The sequence below is a fragment of the Pantherophis guttatus genome, chromosome 6, assembly GCF_059756535.1.
Source record: "Pantherophis guttatus breed Tessera chromosome 6, ASM5975653v1, whole genome shotgun sequence".
Lineage (NCBI taxonomy): Eukaryota > Metazoa > Chordata > Lepidosauria > Squamata > Colubridae > Pantherophis > Pantherophis guttatus.
This window is the reverse complement of record NC_142068.1, coordinates 56,445,884-56,469,648: the sequence shown is the minus strand read 5'-3', so window position 1 is coordinate 56,469,648 and position 23,765 is coordinate 56,445,884. Positions and strand designations below refer to the sequence as shown.

The 23,765-nt window shown below is 37.7% G+C and overlaps 1 protein-coding gene across 2 annotated transcripts in view; it reads left to right on the top strand.

Moving 5' to 3' along the window:
• Positions 1-4,793: 4,793 nt before the first annotated feature.
• The window catches only part of CACUL1 (CDK2 associated cullin domain 1), a 32,923-nt gene continuing 13,951 nt past the window's right edge, over positions 4,794-23,765 (top strand). Inside the window, exons 1-4 of one of the 2 annotated variants that reach the window (XM_034440246.3) lie at positions 4,794-5,338; positions 7,948-8,074; positions 9,883-9,985; positions 23,417-23,512. In XM_034440246.3, the coding sequence (XP_034296137.1) occupies positions 4,981-5,338; positions 7,948-8,074; positions 9,883-9,985; positions 23,417-23,512 (684 nt within the window). In that variant the 5' untranslated portion in view covers positions 4,794-4,980. The remainder of the gene's footprint in view (positions 5,339-7,947; positions 8,075-9,882; positions 9,986-23,416; positions 23,513-23,765) is intronic. The other variant, XM_034440247.3, reaches the window with a different exon arrangement.

Sequence of the window (23,765 nt, the reverse complement as noted above, 5' to 3'; positions counted from 1 at the left end):
AGCAATTCTGTTTAGGCCTATTCCTTATTGAGTAGGGTGCTCCATCCCCAATATCTGGACAATTGTGAAGATTATTCAGGCTATCTGGTGGATAAAGTCACTCTTGAACAAGCTGGTCGGGGAATTCTCTCTATCCTGCCCCCCAATATCAACATAAAATTGCTAGGTGAGGTTATCTACTGATTTGGGGTCCAGTTTTATCGGTATGCTGACGATACCCAATAATATCTTTCAAATGCAGGCCAGCCAAATGAGGCTGTTGAGGTTCTGTCCCAGTTCCTGGATGCTGTGTGGATTTGAATGGTGAAGAACAGTCTCTCATTCAATTCTACCAACACCAAGTGGGTGTGGGTGTTTGGAGTGCCCAAATATGAGAATATTCCAACTATGAACTTGGATCGGGTTGCACTTTCTCACTGAAGAACAGTCCAAAATTTGGGGTTCTTCCTGGACTCACAGTTCATACTCAATTATTAAGCAGACAATGTGGCTAGGAAGGCTTTTGCCTAGCTTCACCTGGGTGCCATTTGTGTCCTTTCCTAGATCAGGGAACTCTTCAGGAAGTCAAACATACCTTTTCACCTCATGGCTTGACTATTATAGTGTATTCTACACTGGGGCTGCTCTTGAAGATCACCCAGAACCTTCAGCTGGTCCAGAATGCAGTAACACAGCCAGCGAAAGGCATGCCTTAGTATGCCCATGTAATACCTCTGCTTTGCAAGCTATGTGATTGTTAGTTTGTTTCCCGGTAGCTAATGTGAAATCCTACATGGCATAGGACCTGTTACTTGAGATACTATCTTTCTTCCACAGAATCTGCCTGACTGGTTTGATCTGGCAACATTAGTGCACTTCAGGTTTCATTACCAGCTATTGACGCTTCAGAATCTCTATAGCTGCACCTGACCTCTGAAAAGAAGTTCCCCTGAGATTCAAATATCTCCCATCCTACTGGTGTTTTGAAGGGTTTAAAGACCTGACTCTGATGCCCCTTTTTTTCCTGCTCCTTTCTGGGTTTCTTTTCTCTTCTTCTTCTTCTTCTTCTTCTTCTTCTTCTTCTTCTTCTTCTTCTTCTTCTTCTTCTTCTTCTTCTTCTTTTCTTCTTCTTCTTCTTCTTCTTCCTCTTCTTCCTCTTCTGCTTCTTCTTCTCCTCCTCCTCCTCCTCCTCCTCCTCCTCCCCCTCCCCCTCTCTCTTCTAATGTCCTTTGTTTTTAAATTTTTTAGCAACTGTAAACTGCCCAGAGTTGTTGGGAATCAGGCAGCATTTAATAAATTTAATACATTTAATGTATTAAATTTATTAAATATACATTTAATAAATTATTTTTTGTTTATTTTTATTTATTTTAATAATAAATTATTATTTATTTAATGTATTAAATTTATTAAATATACATTTAAAAAAATGTTACGATTTGAAATCATTCTTAAAATATGTGCAGTTGTGATAGTTATTAAGGCTAGTAAGATCTAAGATTGCTTAAACAAATGAATTAATTCAAGTATGTAAGCCAAGTCTGCAAGCAAGTTACATAGATTTTGTTAACGTGCAGCATTATGCACTGGTTTCGTCTCATTCTCCTAAGAGCATAGTATAGTATAGACATTCATAAATAGCACATCTCTTTCTTATCCCTGAAGGAACAGAGTCGGATTCTTGAGACTAAATAAATCATTTGCTTTACTGCCTAGTAAAGGTAAAGGTCCTTGGTGAATTACATTTGGTGGAATTCAACAAATTGTATTGATTTAAATATTCATTTGGCTTCAATACATTTAAATGTCTGAATTGATTTGAATAATTGATTCAAATATTTGAATTTTTGCTTTACTTCCCAACTCTTTCATTATAGTTGTGCAATCTTGTTTAATTAAGTAGTGCAGAACACTCTGCTTATACCATTCCCTTTCAACAGTATTGACACATTAATAATCCATATCAAGTCTTAGTGCAAGGTGGAAACTCAATCTTTCTTTCTCATTTCCTAACATTTACTGGCTTTCGAGTTCCAGAGACATTACTGGTGATAAGTGCTCATGATTGTCTCCATGCCTTTCCTGCCTCTCAATGGACTGTATCTCCCACAGGCATAAAATCCCTCCCAGACTGTATTTAATACTGGAAATGATGGATGGAGATGGAAACTATTCAAAGGGGATGGATATCTTCTAGAGGAGACATTCAGGATCTCTGAGGAATGGAGAAGTCAGGGAGGATCTTCATGTGTGTGAAAAAGTCCCCTTGTATGAAAGAATGAGGTATCTTGAAAGTCCTGTTTTCAGATATATCACAGCTAATAACTGCCTTACTTATTTGGGATGTATACCACTAATAAACTCTGCAGAACTTTTTCTGTCATACTTTGAACATTTAGGACCTCAACAGCCATATTCGAAGATCATGAGACTATTAAATTAGGTTGTATGAGGTCTATTATAGATTATGCACATTCCAGACTGTAACTGGAAAGAAAAAAAAATATTACAGTACTTTTTTTGCAAATTTAACTTGCCCATTTTTTGAAATGTACTTTTCAGGTCTTTCTTGATTTGCCTTTATTTTCACTAGAAAAAAAAATGCATGTGTGCAAGTGTCTATGCCTGCTGTAATGCTTTATCTCTAAAATAACATACCTAGAAATATGTATCTGGAACCTGTATTTTTACTTCCTTTCAATCCCCTCAATCTTTAATTGAAATTATACTCATCTGTTACTAATCTTGTTTCAATCTTCTTATGAACCTTCATTTAACATTTCTTTGTAATCAGCTCCTCTGGACTGGCATGGAAGAAAGCAGATTTTTGTTTATTTGTAGTATATAATCCAGCTTCATGCTTCCCCTCATATTTAATTAGGAATTAAGTGAAGCACTCAACTAGATAGAGAATCACATTTCTGTAGTTCTCCTTATACAGTTATAGTGAGAAAGATTATTTTAATTTTTAGGGAGCCTCTGGTTCTTCCTGACTTGAAGAGGAAAATGTCACAATGTAATTCTTTGTGTATAAAGAGACTGTTCAATTGTACTGTTTTCCATTCATCACAGTCATAGCAGCTCATGCTTGATTGTCTAATTTGAGGGCAGAATTTTTTTAAGGGGAAGTTCTAGAGTTTTATATCCATCCTAATATGCTTGCTTTAACACTACAAACAAGAAACCACCTGATGTACTGAAGGAGAACTCACATGAAACCACTGCTAAAACCAGTCAGTCAATCAATCAATCATTTATTCCTTAGCCAAACAATACTAGCAAGAGATCAATGTAGGCTAGCTATAGGATAAATTTATGAGTAAATCTGTTGTGAGCTTTTGTAATATTTCCTAGGAAAATAGGCGAACATGATGTCAATGCTCCTATGTGACTCTGTCCTCAGATCTTTTTTGGAAGAGCATCTGGGCAGATAGATGAATAAATCACACTATTCCCCTCCTTGTTTTCAAATTACATATTAATATATCTGGCCTACAGAAATCAATGGTACAATGGCAGAGGGAATAGGCATAGAAAATGACATTCCTCACCTTGAAATTCTTATGAAAAGTCCAGCAGTCAACTTAAATAAATAAGCATTGCCTATGAAATTATGAGAGTTGCAGTTGGGGCTTTCTACATTTTATTACCTCCTTCTAGTAGTGAGAGGTACTCACTACCTTCTTCTTGTGTGAAAGGAATAGTGCCAGGGTATTCTTGTGCATGCATTGCCACAAAGAAATCTAGAAACTTGTGGAAAAAGTATGTTTTATCCTTTCCCCTAGTCACTTGGAATCAACTAATGATGACATTTTAAGGTTGGGGAGATACGCAGGGCCGTTTTCTCTATCTTTGGGTACAGTTAAGTGCCAAAATAGGCTTTTTGTGATGAGAAAGGGGAGTAACCCAGGGGTGAAATCCAGCAGGTTCTGACAGGTTCTGGAGAACCGGTAGCGGAAATTTTGAGTAGTTTGGAAAACCGGCATACCACTTATGGCTGGCCCCAGAGTGGGTTGGGAATGGAGATTTTGCTACGCCCACCAAGCCACGCCCACAGAACCGGTAGTAAAAAAATTTGGATTTCACCACTGGAGTAACCCACTGAAGCCATAAGATTCCAGTGAGTCTTGTAACACGATTTACATTTATTGAATTATTTCCACTAAACAAAGACTGGTGAGTTAGTTTTTTTTTCCCCCTAAGGAAAATAGTCCCTCCCCTCTTATAAATTAATCAGTTTTGGACCTTCAACCGCTTATCACTGTACAGCACTTAAAAAGAAGTGGTAGGGGCCACAGGTATATGTGTGTGTGTATGGGGGGATGCACTTGTTCTTATCCCGAAACTTGTATTCTGGCTTAAAGCACTGCATTTTCTCCGGACTTTTACATTCTTTTGTATTCCATTGAAGCGGATGGGAACATTCTGCAATTTAGATCCCAAAATAGCTGATACCTTAAGAAGCCCGGAGTTCAGGGCCAAAATATAAGAATCAGAACCACCAACTGGGTTACACTAGAACTCTCATTATCTAGTTAGTAAACGATGCGAGTTGCACACAGCAACGAGCAATCAACCACAGGGCGACAGTACTTTCCGGTGAAGGAACCGAAATCACCGAGAGACAAAAGTACAGAAAAGACTGCGAGGCCATCGCCAGTTGCGATACCTCCCGGCGAGAGGAGGCTATGCAACTACGATCCCCACAATCCTTTGCGGCGGCGGTGGCGGCGGCGAGCGATCGCATTAGCCGCCGTCGTAAATAATAGATGGGTTTTAAAGCCTAGGCTCTATGCTCGGCTCGCTTTACGGCCGCGAATCCGTGATCCGCTTCCGGGCAGAAGTTGACGGAGGGATCGGTCCGCGGTGGGTTCCTTGTAGCCCGGAGACGTGACGCTTCTGGCTTTGCGATGGGGAGAAGCCGATTGTGACATTCTCTCCGCTCCCTCCCGCCCCCTCCTCCCTTGCCCGGACAAAGCGGGCCCCTCCAGGCCTGTCGGGATGGAGGAAGAGAGCATGGAGGAGGAGGGGGGCGGCGGTGGAGGCGGAGGCGGAGGCGGCGGCGGCAGCATCAGCAGCAGCAGCAGCAGCTACGAGGCCTTCATGGACGACCAGAACCACAACAACTGGGATCCTGCGGCGGGAGGGCGAGGCGGAGGCTACGGACTGTCTCCTTCGCCTTGTCCGGGAGAGTCCCGTGGGCACCGGGTAGCGGAGGAGCTTGAGATCCACATGATGTCCGAGGCCGCCGCCAACGGGCCGGGGAAGGGCTGCGAAGCGCCGGGAAAAGGAGGGGCGGCTGCTGCCGCCGCTGCCGCCAGCATTAACCTCAACATCAACCCTTCGGCCTCTAAGTTCTGTGAGTGAGGCATCCTCGGTGTCCATTCTCCCTGCCTCCAAGATGGGAGGAGTGGAAATGTGGCCCAGGGTTGCCCAGGAAGGAGGAGAAAGTGAACTAGAAAGAGAGACCCAAAGGTGCTTTTTTTTTTTTTTTTTTCCTAAGAGGCAACTTCACTTTCTGGTTTTTCTTCAAAGACGTTTCGCTTCTCATTCAAGAGGCTTCTTCAGCTCTGACTGGATGGTGGGGAATGGAAGGATTTATACTCCTTGCAGACAGCTGGTCATTTGCATCCTTTTAGGGGGTCGTTAAGGTCACCTAGAGGTTTATCTGCCCTCTGGGTCACCTGAGTAGTGCAAACTGGTGTGGAGCCGCCTTAGAATGGTTGAAAGGACTGTGTTGTAGATTGGAGATAGATGATGTGTATCTTTCCCCCTCTGTTGAGAGAGGGCTTCTCAACCTCAGTAGGATCTTCAGCCAATGACCTACGTGCACACTTCAAACTCAAAGAGTACACTAAAGCAGAAGTTTGTCCTATAATAATACCTAGACAGAAACTGAGCAACATGGTATATGCAGCACAATAAAGTGAGCCATGTACAGATCTGTACATTGGGGAAACAAAACAACCACTTCATAAACGCATGGCGCAAAATAGGAGAACAAACACATCAGGACTAGATTCAGCAGTCCATCTGCATTTAAAAGACACAGGCCATTCTTTTGAAGACAGCAAAGTCCATATCTTGAACAGAGAGGATCGCTGATTTGAAAGAGAGGTCAAAGAGGCCATCTATGTCATAATTAAACAGTCCTGTTTCAATAGAGAGGGAGGGATATGGCATCATCTATCTCCAATCTACAACATAGTCCTTTCAACATACCAAGAAGGCTCCACACCCATTTGTACCATTCAGGTGACCCAGAGGACACAGATAAACCTCCAGGTGACCTTAATGACCCGCTAAAAGAATGCAAATGACCAGCTGTCTGCAAGGAGTATAAATCCTTCTGTTCCCCACCATCCACTCATAGCTGAAGAAGCTTCTTGGATGGGAAACGTCTTCAAAGAAAAACCAGAAAGTCCAGTTGCCTCTTGAAAAAAGTACCTTTGGGATAACATGACTTGGATGACTGAGAATTTCCATAGACATTTAGAAAGAGAGTTTGGCTCTTGCCACTTTTTTCCCCAGCTGACCAGCAAGCACCCTTTCTCCAGATTTACATTTTTAGCTGGACAGAGAGCTTGGCGAGCCAAGCTGTCTCTTACTAATTCAGTTTCTTCTCTTTCATGAACAACCATGGGCATCATTTCACTTTTTGCTGTGTCCTCCTCCTTTGCTTGGCAAAGGGTAGAGAGAACTAATTGATTTGGTGGTGGATTTTGCCCTGAAGTCTACAAGTGCCCATAAGTAAGTAGTGGAATGTACAGATTTGGTTTTGAAGCTCAATCTAGAGGTCCATGTTTAGTGGTAGAAGAATTTCTTCTAATCCTATTGAGAGGCAACCAGCTGTTTTAATATAGGTACTTAAAAAAACACCAGTTTTATAATTTGAAAGCTTATTCTTTGTACTATAACATTGTGTTACTGTTTTATGTATTCTTTAAGAGTTGTATCTAGATCAGGGCTGTACGTAACACAATTTGGTGATGGTTCATAAACCCAACATTTAAAAACAGATTTTGAATATCAATCTTTTTTCTGTGATACTTTAAGCAGCAATTAGTCTTCATGTTTAATTTCAGACACTCTTGTGTATGCTTGTTTAGAAACATGTAAATCTGTCTCAGTAGGCATAGAATTAGAATTTGAGTTAAAATAGATGAATGTTCCATTTGAATCAGAAATAAGATGCTGAGGCTCTGGAAGAAGTGCAAAGAAGAGCATAAAAGATGATAAGAGGTTTGGAGGCTAAACCTATGATGAATGGCTAAGGGAATTAGGGATATTTAGCCTAACAAAGAGATGACTTGGGGTAACATGATAGTCATGTTAGGGGCTGTCACAGGGAAGAAGGAATCAATTTGTTCTCCAAAGCACCTGAGGGCAGGATAAAAAGCAATGTGTGGAAATTGGTCAGAGGGAGATCCAACCTGGAACTAAGGAGAAGTTTTGATAGTGAGAACAATTAATCAACGGAACAGCTTGTCTCCCAGAATTGTAAGTGCTTCATTGCTGGAGGTTTTCAAGAAAAGACTGAACAATCATTTGTCTGGTATAGAATAAGGACTCCTGCCTTGGTCAGGGCAGGAGTCTAGAAGACTCCAATGTCCTTCCCAGCCCTATTATTCTACCCACATCCCATTAATGTCAGAGGTACCTTTTAAGGCGCTTCTGGGTTGACAGGATTAGCTGGTGACATCACTGTTGCTCGGCATGACAAGTTTCATGTCTCCATCAAGGACCTGGAGCAAATGACAGGAACTTGCCCCACCACACAGCAGAACTCGGGTCTCGAACACAGAGTTCTAACCACGTGAGCCACCACACTCCTGTATTATTCTATGATAATGTAGAAATACTCTTGTCTCAAGTATGTAGTTTGAGCTTTGCATTTAAGTTTAGTATTTGTTGACAATTACGCTGACTACATTCTTTTTATCAATTACAGTATACTTTCTCTTCTAGTAATGAATGTTATAACAATAGAAGATTATAAGAGCACATATTGGCCAAAGTTGGACAGTGCCATAGATCAGCTTTTAACTCAGAGTCCTGGTGACTATATTCCCATTTCCTATGAACAAATATACAGGTAAGGAAATAAAAATAACAAAATATTGGTTCTACAATAACAGATTATTTCAAGCTTGCATTATTTCAGTTGCTTGCAAGGTGCTAATGAAAACTTTTAGTAAATGAGTATATTTAAAAGTACAAAGGTAATTCTGGCATTAGATTTCTAAGTATTGGGCTTTGACTATTTAAGCTGAATGAAACTAAATGTACTTGGTTAACATCTTTCATTTTCAGGAATTTACTTGTTTCTATGTTAGAAAAGCACAGTCACATAAAAGAAAATGTTTGCATTTATTTGTAAAATAAAATGTGCGAAACTCACTTCATGTTTTCAAACTGCAACTGAAGACAACCCTGGCGTTTCACTAATCAAATGAAAAACTTAATGTATTGATAAAGGAGACTGTATAGGTTCTCTATTAATGCAAAGATACATGTATGTGCTTTGATTCTAATCAAAGAGTTGTCATCTGTAGTACTTCCTTCTTCAAGACGGAGATCCTGTTTTTAACTGTGATTTTAATGACATTTCGACCAATTCTCAATTCAGATGGGGTGGGTGTTTATGCCATAGAAACCAGGGCTCAAAACAGAACTATTTCTATTTGATGTACTTAGGGGATAGAAGTAAGGCAACACTGTAGTGTAGTTCTAGAGCAGGGGTGTCAAACTTAGCCGTTATGGCAGCATCATGTGATGTATTGGGACCTTTTTCCCCTTCACTAAACTAGGCGTGGGCATGGCCAGCGCATGACGCATCCGGCCTGCGGGCCATGAGTTTCACAGCCCTGTTCTAGAGTTTGTCTCCAGAATTCTATATTAATACATAGTTGTATGGTTTAGAGTTATATTCTTAGAAATACTAAATGCGAGGAATTGATTCTCTGCTTTATGTAATAGTTAAAAATGCTAAGTTCAGATGCTATTAATAATATTTTAGCCACATTGAAAACAATTGAAGTTAACCTAGTTATAAGTGACTGGTCCTCTTGATTTCAGTGGGCTAAAAAGGTGGCTAACTAAGCTGAAATTCAGGCCTTGTAATGAAATATTGAAAAGGGTTTCTTTTCTTAATTCTGTTTTGTCCCTGAAAAGAAATGTTTAGAATATTGTATTATTATGAATAAGTGAATGCTTAAAATATAAAATTTCAAAAAAGCATCAATAACAGAATTAAATGGCATATTTGGTTAAAACACATCTTAATAATATGATGAGTTAACTAAACAATCTTCTTAGAAATAAGATATTGCCGGACTTTAAAAATGGAATCATATATGAGATAGCCTTGAGCTTTTAGATCTTGTGGAATTCTCTGTGACAAATACAGAGCTGCTTCCACAAACCTGTTAGTTAATGTTATAAATGTATATTTAAATCATATACAGGCAGTCCTCGACTTCTGACAGTTCATTTAGTGACTGTTCAAAGTTACAACAGCACTGAAAAAGTGACTTATGACCATTTTTCACACTTATAACGGTAGTATCCCCATGATCACATGATCAAAATTCAGATGCTTGGCAACTAGTTCATATTTATGATGGTTGCAGTGTCCCAAGGTCATGTGATCCCCTTTTGTGACCATCTGACAAACAAAGTCAAGGGGGAATATAGATTCATTTAACAACCGTGTTACTAACTTTAACAACTGTGACAAGAAACGTCGTAAAATGGGGCAAACTCATTTTACAAATGTTTCACTTAGCAACATAAATTTTGGGCTCCATTTTGGTCGTAACTCGAGCACTACCTGTATTTAAAATAAATTTCTACAGGCTTAATATTGTCAATTTATCATTGTTCCTGTATTTATTTCTGCAGTTGTGTATATAAATGTGTGTGCCAGCAGCATTCGGAACAGATGTATAGTGACCTAATAAAAAAGATAACTAACCACTTAGAGAGAGTCTCAAAGGAGCTGCAGGTAAGAAGCTGCACAATTTCATTTTCCTGGGATAGTATCCCAGTGATAGTATGCCAGTGATCTGTTGAAGTTATTGCTACCATAATTGCTTCCTATGCAGAACTTGATCGACCTGATTTGTAACATGTTAGTTGTGAGTAATTCTTTTCTAGGGAATTCAGATATTACTGTCCATGTGAGTTCATGCATTTCAAAAGGGATCATGACGCCAAAGATGAGATTAATATACATGGTGGATTTGCACTGAACATATATATAGGTATGGATAAGAAAAATCCCTAGTAGGTTGAATCTGATTCCTAATGATTTCAGAGGCATGTTCATATAATTTTCTTGACAACTATTAGATTTGCCAATTGCCTCCTGAGATACTATTTCAACTTCCTGGACTAGCTGTTACTATGACACATCTTGCTGATCTCCCATTTAAGTACTAACCAGGTTTGACTCTGTTTAGTATTTTGAGATTGCCATAGCAGTGAACAAAATCTATGATGATTGCTCAAATGAATGTGACCAATATTGATCATTTTGTCCCTAGGGAAACATGTAGTGGATGTGTGCCAGTATGTATCTATTATTTTTAGCTAGCTTAAATTAGCCCTTGGTGAATTAGAACTTGGTGTTGGAAAATTTATCAGTGTTCAAGCAACTTTTTATTATATTGTACATTCATTTGTGTTTTGTTAGGTTTATCAAAATATGCTGTTCATTTTTACTGAGCTTGTTTAAAGAAAGAACCTCCCTAGTTTTACAAAACTAGGATTTTTACTGACCAACTGAAAAGTCTTTTTTTTTAAATTGAGAATCTGGTTTTAATACTAACCTGCCTCTATATGGACATTTATTGCTTATTAACTATTAGCCAACATGACATTAGAAAATGAGCAATTCACTGATAGGAGTAAACAGAAATAAATTAGTTTGCTTGTCAATATTTAGTTCAGTCTTTAATATCAGGGGAAAAAATACAATTTCATATTTGTAATTAGCTGTGCTTTCATTGTAGTCAAGTATTAATATGTATGAAGAATGTAGCTTCATCTTCAAACTCTTGAGATTTGTCAGTAAATGGGACCTTGAGGAAAAGTGTGCAGCTTTGGCATACTATAGCTACTGATAGCAGCTCACTGAAGAGATGTGTAGGTAACTGAATATTGTAACTTTATTCTTACACTTCTTGTATTAAAATAAAACATTAGTGTTGCATTTACAGGTGAGGTGGGGGGCTCTTCCTCATTGAAACAGATACAACACAGCACAGCACACAATTTTTTTGGATTAAAAGTCACACTTCATTTTAGGCATGTGCCAAGACCTGTCCTTCAAAAAGTACTATAGACTCTTTTTCCCCCCTGCTTTTACTTAAACTTTTTTTTATTTATATTCTTTTGGATAAACTTAAAAAAGAAGTATTGAAAACTAAACTTTATTTCAACATATAGAACTAATGTTTATTAAAATTAAATAGCACTAGCGTTAGACAACACTTCAAATTTAAAACATCCATTTGAAACAAACGTTTCAAATTTGAATTCTTTTGCTCATTGCTTTTTAATATGATTATTCCCAAATGTGCACTTATTTTTCTTCTGGCATCTTAAAAATTATAATATGGAAACAAATTTTGAAGGCTGGTAGGAGCCACATTCAAGTTTTTTGGGAAGGTGCTTGCTATTCTGAGATTATACAGTGACCTGTTAGATTGTATTTCAGTTGAAATGACTGGCTCACAATTGCTAGAGTACTGGGCAGTAGCCATTGTTAAAAGCAGCAATGTTGGTTTGTTGAGCTGAATGTCTGGTTATCCTCTGGCACAGAGATGGGCTTCACATAATTTAACAACCAGTTCGCCTAGTGCGGAACCGAAAATGTGAATTCATGGTTGCCTGCACGCTGCTTGCAGCACACCTTCTCAGGCAGCCATGAGTAGAGGGGGGTGAGGTGCGGAAATCAGCTGGGCTGCGTGGACGGGGTGAGCGAGCCAGCCAGAGAATGAGATATATAAGATGGGATAGCGGGTGGGCGGGTCCAGCTGGTGGTCGAAACTACCGATTCGCCCGAACTGGTCTGAACCAGCAGCAGCTCACCTCTGCTCTGGCATCTTTTCCTGTAGCTGAATGTTCCTATAGAATAAAGATCTTCCCTTTCTTGAGAATAAGATAATCCTTTCCCAAACTTCTTTAAGTCTATACTTTGCATGTGATTTTGTAATAGGTAATTTAAGAAACACCTCATTACCACTCTTATAATTTAATTACATTGTCAATTAAAAGTGTGTATTACTTGGCTGATCTGCAAGCACATACGTTTGTAGTTTCAAAGTTCTTAAACTCTGGTCTGATTAGTAGTAGTTCTTTTATCTTGGTGGAGAAAATACAAGGATCTTGGTAATGCACTCCTTAAGGTAACTATCTTCCCGTCCTGCAGCAAAACAGAACATTGCTGATAGTATGCAAAAGTCAGTTTTCCAGAACAGGGTTTTTAATATAATCCAACCTTCAAATCGTCCTGTTTTGAGGCTAAATCATACCTGATGTCAGGAGCAAGTAACCAGGAACAAAAGTTTAGTTCAAAGCACTTCAAGTTCATTACATGCTACCTATACACAAAAATCTGATCTACTAACGGTCAAGGCAAATTGGTGCTAGATAAGAGCAGCAGAATTCAAGAGGGCATGGACTTAGGTCTCTTGTGAGAGCGGAGTAACTCCAAATTGATGATGCATTTGGCCCCACCACCCTCAAACTCAGCCTGGTCACGTCCTGAAAAACAGTCCAGCTAAGCCTAAGGACAATGAAGAGAAATTCAGCCAGAATTGCCTTCTTTATTTGCTTACACACAATAGGCAGAATCTTGCAGGCTAAATCCTACTGTCATCCTATGCCCTGGGAGATTGTAGGGAGTGGGTATCATTATCCCCCCCCCCATTTTCTATGTAGCTCTGGCCTGTGCTGTCTCTTGTCTGGCCCCCTTTCTGGAATGTGCTCCTTCTTGGGAAACTGCTGCTTCACTACAGCATCACATTACACTAGGTCCCCCTTTCAGATATACTTCTAGAGCTGAACAACGTCAGATCAGTATGTTCCAGGAAAAATAATAATAAAGGATCATCCCTGTGGAATACTGGACTGTTCTACATTCATTTGGCAACATAAGGATGCATTCCTTCGTTCTGAGATTGAGCAATGAAATTACCCTTACATTACTGGAAGTATTGCCTGATTAACCTAGCATTTTAGGGAAAGATTCTTCCCTCCTATCTATATCTGACCGGGCCCTTATTTATTTATATCTTGAATTATTTATAAAAAAAAAATAAAGGCAAGGCGGTGAACATATCTAATATTTCTTCCCCCTTCCTATTTTCCTCACATCAACAACCTTGTGAGGTGAGTTGGGCTAAGAAAAATTAACTAGTCCAAGGTCACCCAGCCGGCTTTCATGGCTAAGGTGGGACTAGAATTCAGTTTGCTGGTTTCTAGATCAATACCTTCATCACTGGATCAAACTGGCTCTTTTCATGTGTCCTCTGAAAAATTGTTGTAGGAAAAAGTGCTCTCTATATGTATGTGGGAAGAAGCAACTTTCATGAAATGAATTTCCATTTACCACAACTCCATTGATAAAATATGTTATTCTTGTATGTGTAACTTTATGCTGGAAGACTCAATGTGTTTTTCATTTTATTAACCAAAGTCATTAGTAACCATAGATCTTACAGGTAAAACCTGATTAAAGAATCAAGATGTATAAAATACTTTTTATAAAATAAGGACATACATTTTAATTACTAATTAGGTTAATCCTTAAAAAAACCATTGCATAATCAGAACAAAAATATGTTTTTAAGATATTTTTTCTGAAGCAGAAAAAATATTCTCAGGTAATAAATAACATTGGGAAACTTACATGATTGGCTCTGGGTGTATGTGTATTGTGCACTTTAAAAGACAAATATCAGATTTTTGGGGAGTTTCCTGAGTGACTCAGTTGAACACTAAATATCGATTTTTGTATGCAGATCTCCACTACTTGCTTTTGAAGAGTTAATAAACTCTTCTGAGGTAGAATAACTTTTCTGTTGCAATATGATCATTCTTCAATTTGAGGACATTAGTATCATAATTAATGCTAGTGTTTAACAGCTGTTAGTTTCCACATTTTTTATTATGCATCTGAATTCATTGCGAACTTCTTTGGGTGTCCTGCTTTAGAGTGAAAAGTGTATTTTGTCTCTCATGTAAAGGCTGGATAATTATTGTGTGGAAAAAGACTTCGGATGGGATGCTAAATATTAATTTGGTGATATTTTAGTTGATCCTGCTTTGAAAATTTGTATTTTGGTTTGGACTTTTTCTTTTTTTTTAATTAGACTTTTCTCCAGCAATTTTGTTGCTTCAATTGGTGCCATATATTTGCATATAAAGGAAGGAACTAAATGTTCTAGATACTGAGCGGTATCTAAATGGAATTAGAATAGTCATTTTACTGCTGTTATATTACATTATCACAACTATTGTAAGGTGCTTCTGACAAAGGAGGGAAGGCCTAAACAGGTCAGGGCAGTGTGTATCTGTAGCTACAATGCTTAGCCCTTAGAGATAGACGAGATCAGGAAACAGACTCCACAGGAAAAGTAGAATTATGCTTTATTGAGATAGGCTATACTAACAGAGTCAGCTAGTTTGATTGTGCTTCTCCCCTCTTTCCTCTTATACACCAGTTAGTCAGGGAAGTATCATCCTGAATCTCTTTTTAATACTCCTCAGACTTTTGCTTTAGGCTTAGGTCAGTGGTGAAATCCAATTTTTTTTACTACCAGTTCTGTGGGTGTGGCTTGGTGGGTGTGGTGTGGCTTGGTGGGTGTGGCAGGGGAAGGATATTGCAAAATCTCCATTCCCACCCCACTCTGGGGCCAGCCAGAGGTGGCATTTGCTGGTTCTCCGGATTACTCAAAATTTCTGCTACTAGTTCTCCAAACTACTCAAAATTTCCACTACCGGTTCTCCAGAATCTGTCAGAACCTGCTGGATTTCACCCTGGTTTAGGTAATGATTTTTTAATTTTTGAATATTGCTAGAAGGCCATCTCTGTAGCTGTACACCAACTGTTCCAGTTTAGATGTATGTTGGTGTGGGAGAGTTTTGCCTGATTTTTGCAGTGACAGATAAGGTTTGAGGGACCAGGGGCTACAATTCAATCTCTTGAGCTTTCAGGAATCCATTATAATTGAAGGATAACACTTTTCCAACCATTTGAAGAGTGCTGGTGGATATGATCAGTATGAAAATGAAAGGAGAAATTTCTGTGAACCAAACTCTCCTATCCCTACCCTACCTATAAAACCATCCAACAGTCTGAAAAGCTATGATTTTTGCCTATAGCTGGCAGCAGGCTTTTAAGGAGTGAGGATGAGAGTGATTTGTCTATACAATAACAACCTTCTGAAATGCAAACTTTCGCTGTTGGCAGTATGACCTTGAAGTACTGCGATGGAGAACATATTTGGGATACAGGTTGCTCTTCCTGAATTATTGAGATTTAATATGGAATCCTTATAGGAACATTTAAGCTCTTATTTTAAATAGTTATCTTGTGAGAGATGTATAAAAGCTATTCTTATAGGTTGTATTGCCATTATATAACATTAGAACAAATCTAACTAGTAATCACCTAACAAGGCAATAGCTGTCTTTTCAAGTATCCTAAATGTCTCTTTTTTTTCCACACTGCCTCAGAATATTTAAAGTACCCATTAAATAGTTTGACTTTTAATCCAAGGCAGCATTTGATGAAATTTTAGTCAGAATCTAGGAGATAAAAATTATCTGTTATGCAATCGTGCTGCAGGTGGCAGCAGAATACTTTCTCTGGCAAATTAGTATATTTTTCCCCCAAATATTAAACCATCCAGCTTAAAAAATAAAAAACACAAGACAAACTTTTAAACTGTTCCTATGCATCAAATATCACTGTGTAGATTTACAAGTCCCGTAAAACATCCTATACTGATGTTTTACTTTGTTTCTTTCTTGTCCTTCATTGTCTATGAATATCACAATAAGCAGCAGCTAATGCATTCCTTACTTTTTTATGTACCATGGAATAACTGGGATATATCTATATAGGAATTCAAATATTTAGACTTAATTTGTTATGAAGAAGTATGCATTTAAAAAAAAAAATTAAGGATATAAGGATAGATAGTAGCCTGTTATGTAATTGCCGCCATAAAAAGTAAAGGAGTTCATAAGTAATGCTGTGTTATATTTGTTGTAAATGAAAGTTGACGTCTGAGACGTCTTTCAAAATTGTGTACATATTATATATAGAAGTTAAAGAAATGTGTAACATTAAGGCTGGTAGAGAGCCTGGAGATAATTAAGTTCTACTCCTTCCCAGGGCAGGTGTTTGCCATCCTTTCCATCTTTGTCTTATTTGTAGATTTGATTATCATATCTTCCATGCTTCATCCAAGTCATCACGAATAGAATAGAATAGAATAGAATAGAATAGAATAGAATAGAATAGAATAGAATAGAATAATAACTTTATTATCACTTTGAATGTACACTAATCAGCATACATTAAAATGAAATTTTGTTGCATACAGCTCTCAAAGGGTCACCACCTCCAATATGCACTACATAAACATGACAAAATAAATAAATAAATATAAATACCCACATATATTATATGACACAGAGAAACAACACAGTCTAGTTCAGATGTATACGTACAGATGTACATGGCAAGGAAGACGAATCTTGGGAGTTTGCCAGATGGATGGCATAGGGAACAAAGCTGTTACAGAATCTGGTAATCCTGCTAGAAATACTTCGAAACCTCCTCCCAGAGGGGAAGAACAGAAACAGACTGTAAAGAGGGTATGTGGGTTCTCTAATAATGCTTTAAGCACGTAGTGCTTATAGGGCTATAATTGAGCCTTTGATATGTCATCCAACCTTTTCCTTCTGTTTCTCTGGGGATATTGGCATGTAATTGTTTAGTCAGCTCTATATCTGGCTAATTGTAGCATAATCTAGCTACATTTTGCCATCTTCTCTACTGTATTAGGATCCCATAGGAGAGTTTGTTGAATTCTTTAGTGAAATCATGGTATATTATTCCAATTGGATTCTGATGGCCAACTAATTGGCTACCCTACCAGAAATAAATGAGGGGGGAGGGAGAGAGAGAGAGGGGGAGGGAGGGAGGGAGGGAGGGAGGGAGGGAGGGAGAGAGAGAGAGAGAGAGAGAGAGAGAGAGAGAGAGAGAGAGAGAGAGAGGGAGAGAGAGAACAGCTTGGTTTGGCATGACCTATTCATGTTAAAACTATGCTAAGTCCCTCCAAGTAAGATAATCTTATGAGAAAATCCAAAGTGTTTCCATCTGGGTGCATGATTACTGTACATTAGATACTATCTTGAAAACTCTACTTTGATTTTAGTGAATTAGGTTCTAAAAATCTCAATTTCCGTATTGAAGTGTATTCTATAAAAGAAGGCCAGGATAAACTGGATATATTCTGTAATAAAGTTTGAAGTTTCCAGAAGGATAGATTTTTGTAGCAGAGCGATAAAGAGAGATGCAACACCTAATGGCTAGGTGGAAAAGAAAAGAAAAAAACTGAATCAATTCCATGGTGACACCATATAATAAGGAAAACGTCAATATTTCTCTGTTTATGTGACCGTCTAATCAAGTATACGAGTATTGTGAGATTTTCATCACTATATTTTGGAATGTTAAATGATTAACTTGGCAAATGGTACAATTTGTTTTTTCTGACAAGGTTCACTACTTGCAAACACTTCTCTAATGTTTCCTCATTTTAATTGAGAAGCGTATTGCTGTGAAATTTCATAATCATTATTCATTTTCAGAGAGTTAGATACAATATTTAGGATCTCACTGCCCCTCTGGTTAAATACATTAATACTCATTGATATATTGGATATTAAGTAATAGTGATACTACATTGTTTTTATTCCTTTGCATATAGGAGCAGTATCTTCACAGATGCAGAGACTATGAAATGAAGGATTTTCATTTTTTCTTCATTTTTATTTGCAGAGTAACTAAATTGTACTTTTTTCTCTTTAAACCTTTTTTGTAAGTAAAAAATGAAAATAGGAATTTTGGAACTGGGCAGTACTGAAATATACTGTATGTAATAAATATTTTTCTTCAAAGTATATGTGACTTTAAAGCCAAATGAAAACAAATTATTTCAATATTAATATAGTTACTTGATTTTTAAAATTGTCTTTGTCAAATGTGATCTTAAACCTTCTACCCATTAAAATTTTATAAGGCAGCTACAGTTTCATCACCAAAGTTAAAATGATTTGTTTTAGCTTTTTTTTTAAACTTTATGTAAGCATAAAAGTCATAACGAAACATAGCCGGTGTCAAAAATGTCTAATAGAGTTAATCCTGTTAGTACTTGGGTAGGAGACACTAGGAAATCCTGTGACAATAGACTAAATAGGAAAGCTAAAAGAGACACTTGGGAAGAAGGCAGTGGCAAATTACTTCAATGTTGTTGTCAAAACAATATGGACATATCCATAGACATTCTGTCCCCAGAAATCAAATTCAGTACAAGGAAGTCTTCTCTTAATCATAGAACCAAAAATAGGACAATTTTAGAAGAGAATATACATAGGTCAGGGTTGAACTGTGAAGTCCTTAGTACTCTCTGAGGTGATTGTTTGTGGACAGGCATTTCATTATCCAAATAAGTAGTATCATCAATGCTAGTGGTGCTATTACCAATGGGAATTTATATGTGTATTACTTCAAATTCAGAACAAAATAGTTCCAATTATTGAAATGTTACATGTTGGCTCTGTCCCAATAAAACCAAACTTGAAATGGCTCCATTGTTTGCTCTACTTTTTTGGGGGGGGAAAATAAGTTACCTTCTTGGCTGATTTTTTTTTTGGGTGTAAATTGATTAGCAATGGCAAGTAATAGTCAGATTATTTCCTCATTGTGCCACTAAACAAGATCAAACTACAAACAGCTTGCTTGTTTGTTCATTAGTTATCCAAGCAAGCATTAAAAAAAGCAGTGTATTGTGTATTTTCTATATTAAAGATCTGGCTTGCCTCTCTTCTGTAGTTTTAAAAATTCTGCAAATGAATAATAGTAATACAAACAAAACTATTTTCCCAAGCTCTATACACATTGAGGTGTACAGTGCGCAATGGTACAGATGGTCCTTGCTTACCAATAACTTCTTCAGTGTGTGGTCAGAGTTACAGCAGCTGTTGAAAAAGGAGATTTATGATTGGTCCTCAAAGTTGCAGCCATCATAATGTAATTGCAATTCAGGTCCTTGGTAATTGAATTTTATGATAATTACAGCATCCCACGATCATATGATCACCATTTGTGACCTTTGCAGCTGATTTCCAACAAGCAAAGTCAATGGGGAAGCTGACAGGAAGTTGCAGGTCGCGGTTGTGTGATATCATGCTTAATGACCACAGTGATGCACTTAACGCCCACAATCAGCATTGACATTATAAATCAGCGTGGACATATAACATTTTATTTAACAACTATGTCACTTAGCAATGGATTGCCAGGTGCAAACTTTAGTCAATGCAAGGCTACCTAGATTTGCATATTAGGAGCAATAAGGCAAAACAAATGTTTTTGCTGGTTTAAATACAATTGCAGTTTAACAAGACACAAGAACACACAGTGTAAAAGTTCAGGAAAACAAGCCATACTGTTCACTTTATAACTTAAACCTCAGCAGCCTTAACAGCACTTGCTATTTTCAGTGACAAAGAATTTTAAAAACAAGAGTAACTTAGCCAGCCAAATGGGCAGATGGCTGCAAGTAGTCATGTATGTGTTTGGAAACATTAGCAGAATAGATTTTTATTGTAGCTCTTTATCTCTGAGCCAAGTGCTTAATGATAACTGCTTTTTCCTAATATTCCTCTTGCCCATTTCACCTTACCCGGCATCAGCCAGTTATAGGTGGAACCAGTCAATCTGTGCTGACTGACTAGCATGAAAGATTAAAGCAAATTGAAAACTGCCATGCAAAATTTCATCGGAATAGTTGGAACAGCCTGGACCACTCAGAACAAAACTATTTTAAAAAGCCAAGATTTGTTGAAATATTAAAGCCAAATCCTTGGAATACCTATGATTTGTGTTTTAATAAATTAATAAAGTTAATTTATTAGTAGTGAAATGCAAACTCATAGACTATTTTGTCTGTGGAAAATGCAGACACAATTACCTCAAGTTTTTGCTTCCTCTTCTATTTTGAGTTTTGAAAATCTTTTCTTTATTAAAGGAGTAATCTGATATACTGTTATTTATTTGGATAACATTAAAGAAATAGCCATGTTTTTGTCCATTTTCCATCATTCACAAGATTGGATTGGATTGATAGATTGTTTTAGATGAATGCAAAGTTATTTTGATCAGAAGTAAATATTTAAACTTGTTAAGTCTTGATAAGTTCCTGATTACTAATAAAGCCCAATTATGATCCTGATCTGATTTAAATTTAAATGAATGCTCCATTTTCCTTCTCCTCTGCTTTGCTTCCCTCTGCCAAAACCAAACTTTCAAGGAGAATAAGGAAACCAGATTCTTGGGAGGTTCAAACCCAGAAATGGTGATTGAAGGATTTTCCAAAATAAATAGGATTGTTTGTCATTATGTTACCGTGTGTTCCTTTTTGGTGATAGAATTAACATTGTCATAATTAGCCAAATTACAGTGTACAATTTACTTATAGCCATTGTTGTGTCTTATGTTTTGAGGTTACTATAATCAGTGTTGTTACTGTGAATTTTAAACAAAGCAGATTAGGCTGCAAAATGATGATAGATGTCTGTGTTAGGTGAGTTTGCTGCATAAATACATATATTTGACTATATTTATAAAATTGGGACCTAGGCAGGGTAACTTTGATTTCATTTTGCTATGGATCACTGAAGGCTTTTGTTCTTTCTGAGTGCTTTGCAAATAGAGCAAAACTAGCAATCTCTTTTCCGTGTTCTGTTGTAAAAGCCCTTGAATGCATTATGTAGCACAGGCTGTAATTCTAAGGCCACAGTCCTATATGAATTTACCAGCTATGTTCAGATAATAACTTCCGAGTAGAAATGCAACAGTGCCATAGACCCTACATAAGTTTTCAGACTTGATGTCTTACTTCCAGAACTAGGTGGGCATGTTAGTTGTTTAGTTTTGAACTGTCCGTCTACTAAATTGCCTGAGAGATTTGAACATGTAAACCTATTATTCTAACTACTTATGTGCCACAATGATGGAGCTGTTGCTGTTCCCTTTGATGTTGTAGAAAAGAAACTTCTCTTGGCAGTGCTATGGTAGTTAATAGTTGCTTTTGTGCAAAAGGGTAAGACTAGTGTTGGAATAGAATAGAATAGAATAGAGCAGAATAGAGCAGAATGTTTTTGTCAGTTTAAATGTACACTAATCGGCAAACATTAAAATGAAATTTCATTGCATTCAGCTCTTAAAGCTCTCATTATGCATATACCCACATACCCACACATCACTAAAGCACAAGAATCTGTCTGCTACTAGAAATCTTTATTTGTTCTGTTGTTTGTAGCTATGAGAAATAACTCACATAAATGGCTGTGTGAGAAAATAAAAGCAAATCCATGTGTATTATTAGATTCTGCTGCTGGATAATAAAGACATGACAAGGAAAAACAGAGCTACTATTAAGAGAAAATATAATCAACTATAAAACAAAAAAACAGATACTTGTATGCAATAAGATGCTATATTTAAATAGTTATATGTGTTAAACTTCATTTATTTAATATTTTTTAAAAAGAATATTAAGTCAATAAAAGGGATGAAGTCTCCTTTACATCAAGCTAAAGTCCTAATAACATCCGTGTTGTTTTCTTTGTAATAATACAGCAAATGTCTCCTCAGATATATTTTTTACTTCTCAGTCTTGTTTATAGCTCTGGAATTTCACTGGATATAGTATTAGACATATTAGACTGGAACTTTTAAGCTCCACCTAAAAGGATGCATTGACACTCCTTACAGAGAAGATCTGTCTATATAGCATAAACTTAGATGGAGGGGGCAACAACATTTCTCAGAAATATTACATTCCATCATTTTCATTCACTTCCCACCCAAGTCTTGGCATTTCTGAACAATGAGCACATGTAGGCATCATTGGGTTAAGGATGAATATTTCAGTTCTGGACTTTGTTCCTCCCCCCCCCCCTTTTTTTTTTTCTTGTTGATATCATCCTTTTCTTTCCTACGTAGCTTCTTTTTGAATACCCAAGAAGAAAGAACTTATTAATAGATTAATAGTATACATATTCTTAATATATGATGGACTATCAAAGTGATTCTTCCTTGACATTTGCAGAGGGGTGGCAGCGTTGGTGGGTTGAGGAAACATTACAGATAGTCCTGAGTTACGATAATTTGTTCAGCAAACCTGCGCACACCCCACATCCCCTTTCTGCAGCCTCCCTGCACTGGCACACACCCTGCACCCTCTTTCCCTGGACTTTTTTGAGCTCACAGATCACTGTAGCAATCAACTGCCCCAACTTGTATGTGTTCTGTGCTGGGTCCCCAGGCCTTTCCCCACTCCATGTGTGCCCCTCACACTCGTTACCCAGGATTCTCTCCACTTCCTGCTTAACAACCTATGCATCTGTTATTACAACAACAACCAGTACTGCCTAGGTTGTCATTGCTAAGCAATATGGTCACATGACATCACATTTTACAACCACATTCCTTAGCAACAGTTATTCTGGTCCAAATTGTACTTGTAACTACCCTGTTTCCCCCCCAAAAAGACATCCCCTGATAATAAGCCCAATCAGGCTTTTGAGCGCATGCACTAAAATAAGCATCCCCCCCAAAATAAGCCCTCCCCGAAAATATTTAAATGCAGAACTGGAAATCAGGTAAGGCGGCAAGAGGAGCCCCATCTTGCTCCACGTACCCCAAAAGAATAAGACCTCCATGAAAATAAGGCAAAGCACTTATTTCGGGGTTCAAAAAAAATATAAAACAGGGTCTTATTTTCTGGGAAACACGGTAGAGCAGGAGTCCCAACTCCCAGTCCATGCCCTGGCACTGATCTGCAACATGCCAGCAACTGGTCTGCACAAACAAGTGAATCCCCATCTGTGGGATGCAGACAGCATGCAAAACCTCTGGTCCACAGAAAAACCTTTCTCCATGGAACCAGTCCCTGGTGCCCAAAAGGTTGGGGGCCACTTAACTAGAGGACTACCTATAATGGTAAAGTATTTGTTTTAAATCATTTTTAATTTTTCACATTAGGGTTTTTCTTTAAATCTTCAAACTTAACCCAGTTATGCCAAAATGTAAGGTTCCCTTCTATTTTCTTTTTTTCTTTTGCAGGCCAGCCCTCCAGATCTCTACATTGAAAGATTTAACATAGCACTTGGGCAGTATATGGGAGCATTACAGAGCATTGTGCCTCTTTTCATATATATGGTAAGTTATTACAAATAACTTATGAAAAGATGTACCTAGATGTTAGTTATTACTAGTTATCCACATCAGCAACTAGGTTCTCATGTAATATTTATTGTAAATCAAGAAAGAGATTGATGATCAATTTTTCTAACTTCTTCTATTTATTTCAGTTCTTTCCTCCCCACCCCCCTAAATGGTTAATACTAGTTTCCATTTATTTGGAAGGTGATGGTCCTAGGACACATTTGTAGCTGTTACAAGGAATCTCCTA